Source organism: Chiloscyllium plagiosum, unplaced genomic scaffold (assembly GCF_037043375.1).
Source record: "Chiloscyllium plagiosum isolate Xiang-an unplaced genomic scaffold, Cpla_swu_hap1 HiC_scaffold_29, whole genome shotgun sequence".
NCBI lineage: Eukaryota > Metazoa > Chordata > Chondrichthyes > Orectolobiformes > Hemiscylliidae > Chiloscyllium > Chiloscyllium plagiosum.
Genome location: NW_028270167.1, coordinates 760,547 through 780,479, shown reverse-complemented (window position 1 = coordinate 780,479; position 19,933 = coordinate 760,547). Strand labels below are relative to the sequence as shown.

Genomic DNA, 19,933 nt, shown 5'->3' with positions numbered 1-19,933 from the left:
TCGTTTTCCTGGCCTTCAATGCCTCAACTTCACCATGGACATCCAGTCCCTGTACACATCGATCCCCCATGATGAAGGTCTCCAAGCCCTCCGTTTCTTCCTCTCAGGCCGTACCAACCAGTACCCTTCCACTGACACCCTCATCCGCCTGGCCAAACTGGTCCTCACCCTCAACAGCTTCTCCTTCCAATCCTCCCACTTCCTCCAAACCAAAGGGGTAGCCATGGATACCCACATAGGACCCAGCTATGCCTGCCATCTTCCAAAGCTACACCAGCACCATCCCTTTTATTCGGCTACATCGATGACTGTATCGGCACCATCTTGTACTTCCACGAGGAGGTTTAACAGTTTATCAACTTCACTAACACTTTTCACCCTGACTTCAAGTTCACTGGACCATCTCGGACACCTCCCTCCCCTTCCTGGACCTCTCCATCTCCAGTGACCGACTAACCATGGACATCTACGATAAACCCATTGACTCCCACAGCTACCTGCACTTCACCTCCCCCTCACCCCACCCAGCCTTCCCTTATTCCCAATTTCTCTGCCTGCTTCGCGTCAGTTTATAGGATGATCAATTCCACCTTGGAAAATTGCAGATGGCCTCCTTCAAAGACTGCAATTTCATGCTCCCACATGGTCAATGTTGCCCTCCAGCACATCTCCTCCATTTCCCGCACCTCTCTGTTTGAACCCCACCCCTCCCAATGCAACAAGGACAGAACCCCTCGATCCTCACCTTCCACCCCACCAACCTCCGGATACATTGCATCATCCTCCACCCTTTCTGCCACCTACAAATGGACCCCACGACCGGAGATATATCGATATATCTATATATCCTTCCCTGCCCACTCGTATCAGCGTTTTGGAGAGACTATTCCCTCCCTGACTCCCTGGTCAGATTCATGACCCCTTCACCAGCCCACACCCCACTCCCCATTCCTGGTACCTTCTCCTGCCACTGCAAGAAGCACAAAACCTGTGTCCAAACCTCCTCCACCTCTGTCCAAGTCCCCAAAGGATCCTTCCACATCCGACAGAGATTTACCTGCGGTTCCACACACATCATCTACTGTATCCGTTGCAACAAATGTGGTCTTCTCTACATCAGGGAGGCAGGACACCAACTTGTGGATCATTTCATAGAACATCTCTGGGGCAGCCGCACCAACCAACCAACCCTACCGCCCCATGGCTGAACACTTCAACTCACCCTCCCACTCCGTCAAGGATATGCAGGTCCTGGGTCTCCTCCATTGCCAAACCCTAACTACCCAGCGCCTGGAGGAAGAACACCTCATCTTCCGCCTTGTGGCCCTCCAACCACATGGGGTCAATGTGGATTTCACCAGTTTCCTCATTTCCCCATCCCCCACCTTATCCCAGTCCCAAACCTGGGCAACTTCAGCTGTCCATAGTCTTATCCCACCTATCCGCTCCACCCTCATCTCTGACCTATCACCACCTCCCCCACCTTCATCTACTTATCGCATTCTCAAGTACTCCCCCAATCCTAGCCCCCTCCCATTTATCTCTCAGCCCCCCGGCCCACAGGCCTCATTCCTGATGAAGGGTTTATGCCTGCAACGTTGATTCTCCTGCTCCTCGGATACTGCCTGACCTGCTGTGCATTTCAAGCACCACACTCTCCACTCTGATCCCCAGCATCTGCACTCCTCACTTTCTCCCTGTCCTATATCCTGCCCATTTTTTTTTCTACCCACCCTCTGATTCTGTCCTCCCACCTGCATCAAGAGCAGAAGTAGGCCATTCAGCCCCTTTAGTCTCCTACACTATTCAGTGTGATTTATGGCTGATTTTGATAATTCGCAACTTCACTTTCCTGCCTTATTTCCATGATCCATTATTCATTACTGATTAAATCTCCACACTCCATGGGATTAAAACAATTCTCCTGTGAAAGTAAACATCAACATGAAGTAGAAGAGGATGAATAGTTTGTTGCTGTTCTGTTGACTCTGATTCTGTCTACATATCAGATCCTATAGCTGCAGCATCTGCTGCATTGAGGATGGCTGGTGACAATTTGTCAATTGACAGCAACAGTTCCATACCAAAGTCAAGCTTTGATTTTCCATTTGCCCTGGATCAGGTGATGGAGGAAGATCGGGAGTCAGAGAGGTAAGTGGCTCTGATGCTACACACCAGTTGGGAAGGGGGAGGGAGTAGCCTCAATATTCAGTTCACTCAGTAACTGGAGCAGGTCTCTCTGGATCAGGTGTTCATACAAACACTCCCTGTTCGAAGAGCTTGCCCCAAGGGATTTTTCATTTACATGTTTGTGGGCCACCATTTACTACCAATCCCAAGTTGCCCTTTCGAAGGTGGTGTTGGGCTGCCTCCTTTGACTGCTGCAGTTCACCTCCTGTGGCTTGACTCTCAATGGTTTAAGGAGGGAATTCCAGGATTTTGACCCAATGACAGTGATGGAATGGCAACATATTTCCAAATCAGGATGGGGAGAGGGTTGGAGGGGAACTTGAAGGTGGTGGTGTTCATATGTATCTGCTGCTCTTGTCCTTTTAGGTGTAAGTGGATATGGGTTTGGAAGTTGCTGTCTGAGGATAGTTGGTGAATTTCTGCAGTACATCTTGTAGATCGTACACACTGTTGCTCCTGAGGAAATGGATGCTTGTGATGGAGTGCCAGTCAACTGGGCTGCTTTGTCCTGGATGTTGTCAAGCTTCAAGTGTTGTTGGGGCTGCACTCATCCAGGCAAGTAGGAAGTATTCTGTCATACTCTGGACTTGTTCCTTGTAGATGATGGGTACACTTTGGGGAGTCAGGAGGTGAGTTACTCACAGCAGTATTCCTGTCTTGTGTCCCACAATGTAGCCATTGTGTTTGTGGTGAGTTCAGTTGAGTTTCTGGTCAGTGGTAACCCCAGGGAGGATGATAGTGTTGGATTCAGTTATGGTAACCCCACTGAGCATCAAGGGGCAATGATTAGGTTGTCTCTTATTGGTGATTGTCATTGCCTAGCATTTATGTGACATGAATGTTACTTGCCACCAGTCAGCCCAATTCTAGATATTGTCCATATCTTGCTGCATTTGAATATGGACTGCTTCAGTATCTGAGGAGTCGCAAATGGCGTTGAACATTGTGCAATCATTGGCGAATATCCCCACTTCTGACCTTATGATGGAGGGAAGGTTATTGCTGAAGCAACTGAAGATGGTTGGGCCTAGGACACTACCCTGAGGAACTCCTGCAGAGATGTCCTGGAGCTGAGATAACTGACCTCCACCAACCACAACCACCTTCTTATGTGCCAAGTATGACTCTAACAAGTGGAGAGGTTTTCCTCGATACCTGTTGATTCCAGATTTTCTAGGGCTCCTTGATGCCTCACTCCGTTGAATGCAGCTTTGATGTCAATGGCTGTCACTCTCCCCTTTCCTCTGGAATTCAGCTCTTTTGTCCATTTTTGAACCAAGACTGTAATGAGGTCAGAAGTTGAGTGGCCTTGGGGGAACCCGAACTGGGTGTCATTGAACAGGTGCTACTTGATAAGCACTGTTGATGACACCTTCTGTCATTTTACTGATGATTGAGCGTAGACTGATAGGACAGGAATTGCCTGGATTGGATTTGTCTGGCTTTTTATGTACAGAACATACCTGGGCAATTTTCCATGTTGTTGGGTAGATGCCAGTATCATAACTGTGTACAGGAACAGCTTGGCTAGGGGAGCGACAAGTTCTGGAGCACAAGGCTTCAGTGCAATTGCTGGAATATTGTCAGGGCCCGTAGCCTTTGCAGTATCCATTGTCTCCAACCATTTCTTGGTATTGTGTGGAGTGAATCAAATTGGCTGAAGACTGGTATCTGTAATGTTGGGGACCACTGCTGGAGGTTGAGATGGATCATCCACCCGGCATTTCTGGCTGAAGATTGCTGCGGATGCTAGAGTCCTGTCTTTTGCAGTGATGTGCTGGGCTCTTCCATCATTGGGAATAGGGATATTTGTGGAACCTCCTCCTCCAGTGAGCTGCTTAATTGTCCACCACCATTCATGACTGGATGTGACAAGACTGCAGAGGTTAAATCTGCTGGAAAAGCACAATTGGTCAGGCAGCATTCGAGGAGCATGAGAGTCAATGTTTCGAGCATAAGCTCTTCACATTCCTGATGAGTTTACGTTCAAAACGTTGACTCTCCTGCTCCTCGGATGCTGCCTGACCACTTGTGCTTTCCCAGCACCCCACTTTTTGACACTGATCTCTGGCATCTGCAGTCCTCACTTTTTCTCCCAGAGCTTGTATCTGACTTGTTGGTTGTGGGATCACTTAGCTGTCTATCACTTGCTGCTTATACTGTTTGGCATCCAAGTAGTCCTGTTTGGTAGCTTCACCAGGTTGACAACTCATTTTTAGGTATGCCTGGTGCTGTTCCTGGCAGGCCCTCCTGCAGTCTCCATTGAACCAGGGTACATCCCCTGGCTTGATGGTAGTAGTTGAGTAGAGGATATGCTGGGCCATAAGGTTACAGATTGTGCTAGAGTATAATTCTGCTGCTGGTGGTCCACAGTGCCTCATGGATGCCCAGTCTTCAGTTGCTAGATCGTTTTCAAAGTCTGTCCCATTGAGCACAGTGTTAGTGCCACAGAACATGATGGAGGTCACTCTCAATATGAAGGTGGAACTTCGTCTCCACAAGAACTGTTACTGATGCTGTGATGGACTGATGCATCTGTGGCCGGCTGATTGATATGGATAAAGCCAAGTATGGTTTTCTCTCTTGGTTCCCTTACCACCTGCTGCAAAGCCAGTCTAGCAGCTACGTCCTTTAGACCCGACGAGCCTGATCAGTAGTGTTGCTGCTGAGCCACTCTTGGTGTTGGACTTTGAAAATCCCCACCCAGAGTACATTTGTGCTTTTGCTGCAGTAAATGCTGTTGACCGTGGAGGAATATCGATTCATCAGCTGAGAGACTATGGCACATGGTTATCAGCAGGAGCTTTCCTTACCCACATTTAACCCGAAGTCATTGTACTTCATGGGTTTCGGAGTCAGTGTTGAGGACTCCCAGAACAACTCCCTCTTGACTATATCCCACTATGCCACCACCTCTGCTGAGTCTGTCTTGCCGGTGCGACAGGACATATCCAGGGATGGTGATGGTCGTGTCTGGGACATTGTCTGTGAGTGTGACTGTATCAGGCTGTTGCTTGACTAGTCTGTGAAACAGCTGTCCCAATTTTGACACTAGCCCCCAGGTGTTAGTGGGGAGGACTTTGCAGGATCGACAGAGCTAATTCTGCTAGTGTCTTTTCCAATGTTCAGGTCAATGCCAGTTGATCTGCCCAGATTCATTACTTTGAGACCTTGTCACAATTATTACAACTGAATGGCTTGCTAGGCCATTTCAGTGGGCAATTGAGAATCAACCACATTGCTGTGGGTTTGGAGTCACGTGCGGGCCAGACCAGATGAGGTTGGTAAATTTCCTTTCCTGAAGAATGTTACTAACCAGATTGGTTTTTCTGACAATCAGCATTGGTTTCATGGTCATCAATAGATTCTGAATTCCAGATAGTATTTATTGAATTCAAATTCCACCACCTGCTGTGGCAGGATTCGACCCCAGGTCCCCAGAACATTAGCTTAGTTTCTGGATTAATAGTCTAGTGATAATACCACTGGGCCATCGCCGCCTTGCTGATTGGGAAGGAGAAGGAGCTCAATATGAGGGAGAGGCTGGGGCTGAGGTTTTCTAAATTGTTAATTTTCTTGTGTTTCAGGAGTCTGGAGACAGCCACGCCCCCATGTACACCAAAACCAGGTCGCAGGTGAGCACCTAAGAGGCTAAGTTGGGATATGCTCAAATATTGAGAAATAAGTGGAATAGGCAGAGTTTGAATTTGAGTATGAATTAACCAGTGAGCCAGAAATGTGCACACTGAGGCTGCTAGAGAGTAAGGTACAAAGTAAATTTTGAGCTCAAACATAATTTTGCAAACATCAGGAGGTACGGATCAGTCGCTTTATCAAACTGGGGGACAGGTCTGTACCCTGTATAACACTGGGGCACAGTATCAGTAGGGACAAGTCTGTCTCTGTATAACACTGGGGTACAGTACCGGTAGGGACAGGTCTGTCCCTGTATAACACTGGGGTACAGTACTGGTGGGTTACAGGTCTGTCCCTGTATAACACTAGGGTACAGTACTGGTGGGTTACAGGTCTGTCCCTGTATAACACTGAGGTACAGTACTGGTGTAGGTACAGGTCTGTCCCTGTATAACACTGGGGTACAGTACTGGTGGGTTACAGTCTGTCCCTGTATAACACTGGGGTATAGTACTGGTGGGTTACAGGCCTGACACTGTATAACACTGCGGTACAGTACTGGTGCGGACAGGTTTGTCCCTGTATACCACTGGGGTACAGAACTAGTGGGTTACAAGCCTGACACTGTATACCACCGGGGTACAGTATTGGTGGGGACAGGTCTGTCCCTGTATAACACTGGGGTACAGTATTGGTGTGGACAGGACTGTCACTATAACACTGGGATACAGTACTGGTGGGGACAGGTCTGCCCTGTATAACACTGGGGTACAATACTGGTGGGGACAGGTCTGTCACTATAACACTGGGGTACAGTACTGGTGGGGACAGGTATGTCCCTGTATAACACTAGGGTTCAGTACTGGTGGGGACAGGTCTGTCACTATAACACTGGGGTACAGTACTGGTGGGGACAGGTATGTCTCTGTATACCACTGGGGTACAGTACTGGTGGTGGCAGGTCTGTCCCTGTATAACACTGGGGTACTGTATTAGTGTGGACAGGTCTGTCACTAGAACACTGGGATACAGTACTGATGGGGACAGGTCTGCCCTGTATAACACTGGGATACAATACTGGTGGGGACAGGTCTGTCACTATAACACTGGGGTACAGTACTGGTGGAGACAGGTCTGTCACTATAACACTGGGGTACAGTATTGGTGGGGACAGGTCTGTCCCTGTATACCACTGGGGTACAGTATTGGTGGGGACAGGTCTGTCCCTGTATACCACTGGGGTACAATACTGGTGGGGACAGGTCTGTCACTATAACAGTGGGGTACAGTACTGGTGGGGACAGGTATGTCCCTGTATAACACTGGGGTACAGTACTGGTGGGGACAGGTCTGTCACTATAACACTGGGGTACAGTACTGGTGGGGACAGGTCTGTCCCTGTATAACACTGGGGTTCAGTACTGGTGGGGACAGGTCTGTCACTATAACACTGGGGTACAGTACTGGTGGAGACAGGTCTGCCCTGTATAACACTGGGGTACAATACTGGTGGGGACAGGTCTGTCACTATAACACTGGGGTACAGTACTGGTGGGGACAGGTATGTCCCTGTATAACACTGGGGTTCAGTACTGGTGGGGACAGGTCTGTCACTATAACACTGGGGTACAGTACTGGTGGGGACAGGTATGTCTCTGTATACCACTGGGGTACAGTACTGGTGGTGGCAGGTCTGTCCCTGTATAACACTGGGGTACTGTATTAGTGTGGACAGGTCTGTCACTAGAACACTGGGATACAGTACTGATGGGGACAGGTCTGCCCTGTATAACACTGGGATACAATACTGGTGGGGACAGGTCTGTCACTATAACACTGGGGTACAGTACTGGTGGAGACAGGTCTGTCACTATAACACTGGGGTACAGTATTGGTGGGGACAGGTCTGTCCCTGTATACCACTGGGGTACAGTATTGGTGGGGACAGGTCTGTCCCTGTATACCACTGGGGTACAATACTGGTGGGGACAGGTCTGTCACTATAACAGTGGGGTACAGTACTGGTGGGGACAGGTATGTCCCTGTATAACACTGGGGTACAGTACTGGTGGGGACAGGTCTGTCACTATAACACTGGGGTACAGTACTGGTGGGGACAGGTCTGTCCCTGTATAACACTGGGGTTCAGTACTGGTGGGGACAGGTCTGTCCCTGTATACCACTGGGGTACAATACTGGTGGGGACAGGTCTGTCACTATAACAGTGGGGTACAGTACTGGTGGGGACAGGTATGTCCCTGTATAACACTGGGGTACAGTACTGGTGGGGACAGGTCTGTCACTATAACACTGGGGTACAGTACTGGTGGGGACAGGTCTGTCCCTGTATAACACTGGGGTTCAGTACTGGTGGGGACAGGTCTGTCACTATAACACTGGGGTACAGTACTGGTGGAGACAGGTCTGTCAGTGTATAACACTGGGGTACAGTACTGGTGGGGACAGGTCTGTCAGTTTATAACACTGGGGTATAGTAGTGGTGGGGACAGGTCTGTCACTATAACTCTGGGGTACAGTACTGGTGGGGACAGGTCTGTCACTATAACTCTGGGGTACAGTACTGGTGGGGACAGGTCTGTCACTATAACACTGGGGTACAGTACTGGTGGGGACAGGTCTGTCACTATAACACTGGGGTACAGTACTGGTGGGGAAAGGTCTGTCACTATAACACTGGGGTACAGTACTGGTGGGGACAGGTCTGTCCCTGTATAATACTAGGGTACAGTACTGGTGGGGCAGGTCTGTCACTATAACACTGGGGTACAGTACTGGTGGGGACAGGTCTTTCACTATAATACTCGGGTACAGTACTGGTGGGGACAGGTCTGTCACTATAACACTGGGGTACAGTACGATTGGGACAGGTCTGTCACTATAACACTGGGGTATAGTACTGGTGGGGACAGGTCTGTCCCTGTATAACACTGGGGTACAGTATTGGTGTGGACAGGTCTGTCACTAAAACACTGGGATACAGTACTGGTGGGGACAGGTCTGCCCTGTATAACACTGGGGTTCAGTACTGGTGGAGACAGGTCTGTCACTATAACACTGGGGTACAGTACTGGTGGGGACAGGTCTGTTACTATAACACTGGGGTATGGTTTTGGTGGGGACAGGTCTGTCACTATAATACTGGGGTACAGTACCGGTGGGGATAGGTCTGTCACTATAACACTGGGGTACAGTACTGGTGGGGACAGGTCTGTCACTGTATAACACTGGGATACAGTACTGATGGGGACAGGTCTGTCACTATAACACTGGGGTACAGTACTGGTGGGGACAGGTCTGTCACTGTATAACACTGGGATACAGTACTGATGGGGACAGGTCTGTCACTATAACACTGGGGTACAGTACGAGTGGGGACAGGTCTCTCTGTATAACACTGGGGTACAGTACTGGTGGGGACAGGTCTGTCACTATAACACTGGGGTACAGTACTGGTGGGGACAGGTCTGCCCTGTATAACACAGGGGTACAATACTGGTGGGAACAGGTGTGTTAATATAACACTGGGGTACAGTACTGGTGGGGACAGGTCTGTCCCTGTATAACACTGGGGTTCAGTACTGATGGAGACAGGTCTGTCACTATAACACTGGGGTACAGTACTGGTGGGGACAGGTCTGTCACTATAACACTGGGGTACAGTACTGGTGGGGACAGGTCTGTCCCTGTATAACACTGGGGTACAGTATTGGTGTGGACAGGTCTGTCACTAAAACACTGGGATACAGTACTGGTGGGGACAGGTCTGCCCTGTATAACACTGGGGTTCAGTACTGGTGGAGACAGGTCTGTCACTATAACACTGGGGTACAGTACTGTTGGGGACAGGTCTGTCACTATAACACTGGGGTATGGCTTTGGTGGGGACAGGTCTGTCACTATAATACTGGGGTACAGTACCGGTGGGGATAGGTCTGTCACTGTATAACACTGGGATACAGTACTGGTGGGGACAGGTCTGTCACTATAATATTGGGGTACAGTACTGGTGGGGACAGGTCTGTCACTATAATACTGGGGTACAGTACTGGTGGGGACAGGTCTGTCCCTGTATAACACTGGGGTTCAGTACTGGTGGGGACAGGTCTGTCACTATAACACTGGGGTACAGTACTGGTGGGGACAGGTCTGTCTCTGTATAACACTGGGATACAGTGCTGGTGGGGACAGGTCTGTCACTATAACACTGGGGTACAGTCCTGGTGGGGACAGGTCTGTCCCTGTATAAGGAGGAGAAAGTGAGGTCTGCAGACGCTGGAGATCAAAGCTGAAACTTTATTGCTGGAACAGCACAGCAGGTCAGGCAGCATCTAGGGAACAGAAGATTCGAAGTTTCGGGCACATGCACTTCTTCAGGAATGAGCAGAGAGTGTTCAGCAGGAGAAGATAAAAGGTAGGGAGGAGGGACTTGGAGGAGGGGCGTTGGAAATGTGATAGGTGGAAAGAGGTCAAGGTGAGGGTGATAGGTCGGAGTAGGGTGGAGGCGGAGAGGTCAAGAAGAAGACTGCAGGTCAGGAAGGCGGTGCCGGGCTGGAGGGATTCGGCTGAGACAAGGTGGGGGGAGGGGGGATGAAGAAACTGGTGAAGTCCAAGTTCATCCCCTGTGGTTGGAGGGTTCCCAGTCAGAAGATAAGACGCTCCTCCTCCGACCGTCGCGTTGTTGTGGTTTGGCGGTGGATGAGTCCAATGACCTGCATATCCTCGGTGGAGTGGGAGGGGGAGTTGAAAGGGGTACAGTTCTGGTGGGGACAGGTCTGTCCCTGTCTAACACTGGGGTACAGTACTGGTGGGGACAGGTCTGTCCCTGTCTAACACTGGGGTACAGTACTGGTGGGGACAGGTCTGTCCCTGTATAACACTGGGGTACAGTACTGGTGGGGACAGGTCTGTCCCTGTATAACACTGGGGTACAGTACTGGTGGGGACAGGTCTGTCCCTGTATAACACTGGGGTACAGTGCTGGTGGGGACAGGTCTGTCACTATAACACTGGGGTACAGTACTGGTGGGGACAGGTCTGTCCCTGTATAACACTGGGGTACAGTACTGGTGGTGGCAGGTCTGTCCCTGTATAACACTGGGGTACAGTACCGGTGGGGACAGGTCTGTCCCTGTATAACACTGGGGTACAGTACTGGTGGGGGCAGGTCTGTCCCTGTATTACACTGGGGTACAGTACTGGTGGGGACAGGTCTGTCCCTGTATAACACTGGGGTACAGTACCGGTGGGGACAGGTCTGTCCCTGTATAACACTGGGGTACAGTACTGGTGGGGGCAGGTCTGTCCCTGTATTACACTGGGGTACAGTACTGGTGGGGACAGGTCTGTCCCTGTATAACACTGGGGTACAGTACCGGTGGGGACAGGTCTGTCCCTGTATAACACTGGGGTACAGTACTGGTGGGGGCAGGTCTGTCCCTGTATTACACTGGGGTACAGTACTGGTGGTGGCAGGTCTGTCCCTGTATAACACTGGGGTACAGTACTGGTGGGGACAGGTCTGTCACTATAACACTGGGGTACAGTACTGGTGGGGACAGGTCTGTCCCTGTATAACACTGGGGTTCAGTACTGGTGGGGACAGGTCTGTCACTATAACACTGGGGTACAGTACTGGTGGAGACAGGTCTGTCAGTGTATAACACTGGGGTACAGTACTGGTGGGGACAGGTCTGTCAGTTTATAACACTGGGGTACAGTACTGGTGGAGACAGGTCTGTCACTATAACACTGGGGTACAGTATTGGTGGGGACAGGTCTGTCCCTGTATACCACTGGGGTACAGTATTGGTGGGGACAGGTCTGTCCCTGTATACCACTGGGGTACAATACTGGTGGGGACAGGTCTGTCACTATAACAGTGGGGTACAGTACTGGTGGGGACAGGTATGTCCCTGTATAACACTGGGGTACAGTACTGGTGGGGACAGGTCTGTCACTATAACACTGGGGTACAGTACTGGTGGGGACAGGTCTGTCCCTGTATAACACTGGGGTTCAGTACTGGTGGGGACAGGTCTGTCACTATAACACTGGGGTACAGTACTGGTGGAGACAGGTCTGTCAGTGTATAACACTGGGGTACAGTACTGGTGGGGACAGGTCTGTCAGTTTATAACACTGGGGTATAGTAGTGGTGGGGACAGGTCTGTCACTATAACTCTGGGGTACAGTACTGGTGGGGACAGGTCTGTCACTATAACTCTGGGGTACAGTACTGGTGGGGACAGGTCTGTCACTATAACACTGGGGTACAGTACTGGTGGGGACAGGTCTGTCACTATAACACTGGGGTACAGTACTGGTGGGGACAGGTCTGTCACTATAACACTGGGGTACAGTACTGGTGGGGACAGGTCTGTCCCTGTATAATACTAGGGTACAGTACTGGTGGGGCAGGTCTGTCACTATAACACTGGGGTACAGTACTGGTGGGGACAGGTCTTTCACTATAATACTCGGGTACAGTACTGGTGGGGACAGGTCTGTCACTATAACACTGGGGTACAGTACGATTGGGACAGGTCTGTCACTATAACACTGGGGTATAGTACTGGTGGGGACAGGTCTGTCCCTGTATAACACTGGGGTACAGTATTGGTGTGGACAGGTCTGTCACTAAAACACTGGGATACAGTACTGGTGGGGACAGGTCTGCCCTGTATAACACTGGGGTTCAGTACTGGTGGCGACAGGTCTGTCACTATAACACTGGGGTACAGTACTGGTGGGGACAGGTCTGTCACTATAACACTGGGGTATGGTTTTGGTGGGGACAGGTCTGTCACTATAATACTGGGGTACAGTACCGGTGGGGATAGGTCTGTCACTATAACACTGGGGTACAGTACTGGTGGGGACAGGTCTGTCACTGTATAACACTGGGATACAGTACTGATGGGGACAGGTCTGTCACTATAACACTGGGGTACAGTACTGGTGGGGACAGGTCTGTCACTGTATAACACTGGGATACAGTACTGATGGGGACAGGTCTGTCACTATAACACTGGGGTACAGTACGAGTGGGGACAGGTCTCTCTGTATAACACTGGGGTACAGTACTGGTGGGGACAGGTCTGTCACTATAACACTGGGGTACAGTACTGGTGGGGACAGGTCTGCCCTGTATAACACAGGGGTACAATACTGGTGGGAACAGGTGTGTTAATATAACACTGGGGTACAGTACTGGTGGGGACAGGTCTGTCCCTGTATAACACTGGGGTTCAGTACTGATGGAGACAGGTCTGTCACTATAACACTGGGGTACAGTACTGGTGGGGACAGGTCTGTCACTATAACACTGGGGTACAGTACTGGTGGGGACAGGTCTGTCACTATAACACTGGGGTACAGTACTGGTGGGGACAGGTCTGTCACTATAATATTGGGGTACAGTACTGGTGGGGACAGGTCTGTCACTATAATACTGGGGTACAGTACTGGTGGGGACAAGTCTGTCTCTGTATAACACTGGGGTACAGTTCTGGTGGGGGCAGGTCTGTCACTATAACACTGGGGTACAGTACTGGTGGGGACAGGTCTGTCTCTGTATAACACTGGGATACAGTGCTGGTGGGGACAGGTCTGTCACTATAACACTGGGGTACAGTCCTGGTGGGGACAGGTCTGTCCCTGTATAAGGAGGAGAAAGTGAGGTCTGCAGACGCTGGAGATCAAAGCTGAAACTTTATTGCTGGAACAGCACAGCAGGTCAGGCAGCATCTAGGGAACAGAAGATTCGAAGTTTCGGGCACATGCACTTCTTCAGGAATGAGCAGAGAGTGTTCAGCAGGAGAAGATAAAAGGTAGGGAGGAGGGACTTGGAGGAGGGGCGTTGGAAATGTGATAGGTGGAAAGAGGTCAAGGTGAGGGTGATAGGTCGGAGTAGGGTGGAGGCGGAGAGGTCAAGAAGAAGACTGCAGGTCAGGAAGGCGGTGCCGGGCTGGAGGGATTCGGCTGAGACAAGGTGGGGGGAGGGGGGATGAAGAAACTGGTGAAGTCCAAGTTCATCCCCTGTGGTTGGAGGGTTCCCAGTCAGAAGATAAGACGCTCCTCCTCCGACCGTCGCGTTGTTGTGGTTTGGCGGTGGATGAGTCCAATGACCTGCATATCCTCGGTGGAGTGGGAGGGGGAGTTGAAAGGGGTACAGTTCTGGTGGGGACAGGTCTGTCCCTGTCTAACACTGGGGTACAGTACTGGTGGGGACAGGTCTGTCCCTGTATAACACTGGGGTACAGTACTGGTGGGGACAGGTCTGTCCCTGTATAACACTGGGGTACAGTACTGGTGGGGACAGGTCTGTCCCTGTATAACACTGGGGTACAGTGCTGGTGGGGACAGGTCTGTCACTATAACACTGGGGTACAGTACTGGTGGGGACAGGTCTGTCCCTGTATAACACTGGGGTACAGTACTGGTGGTGGCAGGTCTGTCCCTGTATAACACTGGGGTACAGTACCGGTGGGGACAGGTCTGTCCCTGTATAACACTGGGGTACAGTACTGGTGGGGGCAGGTCTGTCCCTGTATTACACTGGGGTACAGTACTGGTGGGGACAGGTCTGTCCCTGTATAACACTGGGGTACAGTACCGGTGGGGACAGGTCTGTCCCTGTATAACACTGGGGTACAGTACTGGTGGGGGCAGGTCTGTCCCTGTATTACACTGGGGTACAGTACTGGTGGTGGCAGGTCTGTCCCTGTATAACACTGGGGTACAGTACCGGTGGGGACAGGTCTGTCCCTGTATAACACTGGGGTACAGTACTGGTGGGGGCAGGTCTGTCCCTGTATTACACTGGGGTACAGTACTGGTGGGGGCAGGTCTGTCCCTGTATAACACTGGGGTACAGTACTGGTGGGGACAGGTCTGTCCCTGTATAACACTGGGGTACAGTACTGGTGGGGACAGGTCTGTCCCTGTATAACACTGGGGTACAGTACTGGTGGGGACAGGTCTGTCCCTGTATAACACTGGGGTACAGTACTGGTGGGGACAGGTCTGTCCCTGTATAACACTGGGGTACAGTACTGGTGGGGACAGGTCTGTCCCTGTATAACACTGGGGTACAGTACTGGTGGTGGCAGGTCTGTCCTTGTATAACACTGGGGTACAGTACCGGTGGGGACAGGTCTGTCCCTGTATAACACTGGGGTACAGTACCGGTGGGGACAGGTCTGTCCCTGTATAACACTGGGGTACAGTGCTGGTGGGGACAGGTCTGTCCCTGTATAACACTGGGATACAGTGCTGGTGGGGACAGGTCTGTCCCTGTATAACACTGGGGTACAGTACTGGTGGGGACAGGTCTGTCCCTGTATACCACTGGGATACAGTACTGGTGGTGGCAGGTCTGTCCCTGTATAACACTGGGGTACAGTATTGGTGTGGACAGGTCTGTCACTATAACACTGGGATACAGTACTGGTGGGGACAGGTCTGCCCTGTATAACACTGGGGTACAATACTGGTGGGGACAGGTCTGTCACTATAACACTGGGGTACAGTACTGGTGGGGACAGGTCTGTCCCTGTATAACACTGCGGTACAGTGCTGGTGGGGACAGGTCTGTCCCTGTATAACACTGGGGTACAGTACTGGTGGGGACAGGTCTGTCCCTGTATAACACTGGGGTACAGTACTGGTGGGGACAGGTCTGTCCCTGTATAACACTGGGGTACAGTACTGGTGGGGACAGGTCTGTCCCTGTATAACACTGGGGTACAGTACTGGTGGGGGCAGGTCTGTCCCTGTATAACACTGGGGTACAGTACTGGTGGGGGCAGGTCTGTCCCTGTATAACACTGGGGTACAGTACTGGTGGGGACGGGTCTGTCACTGTATAACACTGGGGTACCGTACTGGTGGGGACGGGTCTGTCACTGTATAACACTGGGGTACAGTACTGGTGTCACTATAATACTACAATGCGATTGACTTTTGCATTCAGCTTTAAAGGGAGAAAATTGGGTTAAAACTCTAATAACGGCAACTGTGCGGGTGTGGGAACTGGAATGAACTGGAATGTTTAGGATAAAAGTGAAACACAACTAAATCAATTAGATGCAGAAAGGTTATTCCCGATGGTTGGGAGTCCAGAACCAGAAATCATAGTTTATGGGGAAAGAGAAAACATTTCAGGTTTGCAGTGAGGTGAAATATCTTCACTCAGAATAGTAGGTCTCTACAACAGAAAGTGTTTGTGGCCAAAGTATTGTGTTTTCCTGAAGGAGGTAGATATAGCTCTTGTGACTAAAGGGATCAAGGGATATAGGGAAAGGTAGGATTGAGCTCGATGTTCAGCTGTGATTCTGTTGAATGACGGAACAGGCCTATAAGTTTGAATGGCCTACTTCTCTTATCCTCTATGTTTCTATGATACAAGAAAACTCTCAGTAAGATCTGTAAATCAGGTGCAAGGGAGAGAGGAACCTTATTGAAAATACAATCATGAGGGGGGGAGTACTGAGCAAGATTGGGGCTATGGGCTGGCAAGTGCCTTGGTCCTGATGGATTTCATCCTAAGGTCTTAACAGAGATTACTGATGAGTGAGCAGATGTGGTAATTATAATTTTTAAACTTCCCTCAATGCAGGAAAGATTCCTTTACACCAGGAAGTAACATATGTAAAATCTCTATTCGAGGAAGAGAAGGAGGCACTGAACAGAAACTATAAACCAGTTAGTTTGACAAGTGTCTTAGGTAAAGGATTAGAATGAACCTTTTAGGCTGGGCATATTGAGAAAAGAAGCTTGTCAATTATGTTGGCTTTGTTTGTCAAAGGGAAATCATATTTAATGAATTTGTAAGAATCCTTTGGAGGAGGACGATGTGCTGTGGATAAAGGGGAGCCCTATAGATGTATTTGCTGCCAAAGTCAAAGATTACTGCACCAAGTTGAAGCTCCTATCTTGATTATCTTGGGTAGAAAATTGGCTTGTTGGCTGGCAGAAATAGGTCGTATCTTGATTGGCAGACTGTGGCGAATGGGGTCTTGCAGGGGTCTGCGCTGGGAACTCAGCTTTGTACAATTCTATCTCACATGAAGGAGCAAAAGCACGGGAGCTAAATTTGAAGATGATACCAAGATAGGTGAGAAATACTGTTAGCAAATAATATAAATATATAAATTATGTTAGCAAATAATATAAATAGGTTGAGAGGACAAAAATCTCAGACAAAGTATAATGTAGGAAAATGTGAAATTCTTCACTATGGCAGGAAGAGTTATGAATGGGAAGGACTGCAGAATTCTGAGGGATCTTAAAGTCTTAAAAAGTTAATACACAGGAACAGCATGTAGTCAAGGAGGTTAATGGAATGCTGACCTTTATTACAAGAGGAATTGCATGTAAAAGTATGGGTGTTGTATTTTAGTTACATAATATAGTTGTGAGACCACATTTCAAATACCGTGTAGTTTTGTTCTTCCATATTTAAGGAAGGATGTAAATGTATTGAAGATGGTTCAGAAGAATTTTGAGATTGATCCCTGGAATGAGTGGGTTGTCTTAGGAGGCAAAATTGGACAGATCGGGCTTGTTGCCACCGAAGTTTATAAGAGTGATTGAAGTCTACTGCATAAGATTGAGTGGTCTTGACAAGACAGACATGGAAAAGATGTTTCCTCTTGTGGGTGAGTCCAGAATTAGAGGAGGTTGTTTAAAAATTGAGTTGTCCTTTCACGAGTGTGATGAGGGAATTTTTTTCTGAGAGCTGAGAGATTTTGGAATTGCCATATTGAATGTAATGTTTGTGATGGGTTTTTTTCAGAATGGATGGTCATGGTTATGGAGCTTGGACTGAGCCAACTTCTCAAAGCCAGTGCCTGGCTCAGACAGATGAAGATCAAATGCACCTATCAGATGTGGAGCAAGACCCAGCTAATTGGCAGCAACTGGTGAGCCAGGACATCCTGTCTGGCCTGAAACCACATGAGATCAAGCGGCAGGAAGTTATTAATGGTAAGATAGTCAGAATTGTCAGGAGTCTCTCTTGAGTTTGAGAGGGTGGTGAGTGCATAGGGAGTGTCTTGAGGTAATGGGGTTCAGGGGAAGGTAGGTTGATGGTGTGGGTACTTGGAATAGGCTGAAGGTCATCTCAAGAGCTTTCTGGGTTTGGGAAAGTGCAATGCCAGGAGTGTTTTGTGGCTGAATGGAGCAGGAAACAGCAGGTTTATGGGGAGTGTTGCGTTAAATTAGAGGGATCTTGGTGTCCATGTACACAGATCTTTGAAAGTTGCCACCCAGGTAAATAGTGCGGTGAAGAAGGCATATGGCGTACTGGCTTTTATTGGTAGAGGAATTGAGTTCCGGAGTCCTGAGATCATGTTGCAGTTGTAGAAGACTCTGGTGCGGCTGCATCTGGAGTATTGTGCAGTTTTGGTTGCCATACTATAGGAAGGATGTGGAGGCACTGGAACGGGTGCAGAGGAGGTTTACCAGGATGTTGCCTGGTATGGTGGGAAGATCGTATGAGGAAAGGCTGAGGCACTTGGGGTTGTTTTCATTGGAGAAAAGAAGGTTTAGGGGTGACTTGATAGAGGTGTACAAGATGATTAGGGGTTTAGATAGGGTTGACCGTGAGAACCTTTTTCCACGTATGGAGTCAGGTATTACAAGAGGGCATAGCTTTAAATTAAGGGGTGGTAGGTATAGGACAGATGTTAGGGGTAGATTCTTTACTCAGCGAGTCGTGAGTTCATGGAATGCCCTGCCAGTAGCAGTGGTGGACTCTCCCTCTTTATGGGCATTTAAGCGGGCATTGGATAGGTATATGGAGGATAGTGGGTTAGTGTAGGTTAGGTGGGCTTGGATCGGCGCAACATCGAGGGCCGAAGGGCCTGTACTGCGCTGTATTCTTCTATGTTCTATGTTCTATATTCTATGTTCTATGTTCTAAATGGGGGAACTGTTTTGTGATTGGGAATCATAGAGACAGTGTGGTTATAGGACTCAATAAGATCAACCAAGTATGGAGAGATTGCAGAGGGTCAGATGAAGAAGAGGCAAGGGAGTAAGTGCAGTGGACCTCCGGGTGCATAGTAAATAAAAATTGAAAGAACTGCAGATCATAGAAATCAGAAACAAAAACAGAAATTGATGGACAAAAGAGGGGACCTGAAAGGTTAATTCTGCTTTCTGTCTAAGATGCTGCCAGACCAGCTGAGGTTTTCCAGCAGTTTGCTTTTGTCACTTGTGCAGTGTTCTCTAATATGATTTTAGGAAGCCATGTGAGAGTGTCCTATGAGTTCTAATCTGCAATTTATCTCTAATCATCAATTTGTTTTTTTGCTTCTGATAATTTGATAGAACTTTTCAACACTGAGCGTGCTCACATCAGAATGCTGAAAGTTCTGGATGTAATCTTTTACCAGAAGATGATGCGAGATGGCAGTTTACCTGCAGCTGAAGTGAGGAGCATATTTTCCAACCTTGATGAAATTCTGCAGCTTCACAGTAAGTCAGGGTTGTGATGGGACTTGTAGCTGCTTCAGGAACATATGAAATAGTAGCAGGAATGGGTCATATGGGCTTCTCAAGCACACTGTTTAACAGGATCATGGCTGCTTCTTGACTCCCACACTATTTTCCCACCTGGCCTTTTATAATTCCTGATTCTTTAGTGTCCAAAAAATCCATCTATTGACCTCAGCCTTGAATATAGTAACTGTTCATCCACATCCCTCTAGTTTAGAGGGTTTTAAGGTTCACATCTTCTGAAAGAAGAAAATAGTCCTTATTACAGCCTTAAATAGCCAACCTGTAAAGTGATTGAAATTGAGAGGGATTGATTTTCTAGTTGACTGCCATGGGAACTGGTAACTAAAATTACTTCAGATTTCAATCACATCTCTGCAAGACTCTGCAAACGCAGCCTGTTTGCTTGCCTGTTGTAGAAGAGAAGGCACAATGACACACAATCGAACAGGTGTTGCCCTGTGGGTTTTGATCATTGATTTTGGACACCATGCACACTCATGGCGTCAGGTCAAACAGCAAGGAAATCTGCTGATTACCACCCACTGAACCCCACAGCTGATGAACATATTGAATAATACTT

At 49.0% G+C, this 19,933-nt stretch overlaps 1 protein-coding gene across 1 annotated transcript in view; it reads left to right on the top strand.

Moving 5' to 3' along the window:
• Positions 1-1,989: 1,989 nt before the first annotated feature.
• Positions 1,990-19,933, top strand: part of LOC122540570 (rho guanine nucleotide exchange factor 12-like) — a 78,315-nt gene continuing 60,371 nt past the window's right edge. The window contains exons 1-4 of the mRNA XM_087976271.1: positions 1,990-2,151; positions 5,778-5,825; positions 17,645-17,835; positions 19,183-19,329. Coding sequence (XP_087832397.1) covers positions 2,042-2,151; positions 5,778-5,825; positions 17,645-17,835; positions 19,183-19,329 — 496 coding nt within the window. The 5' untranslated portion in view covers positions 1,990-2,041. The remainder of the gene's footprint in view (positions 2,152-5,777; positions 5,826-17,644; positions 17,836-19,182; positions 19,330-19,933) is intronic.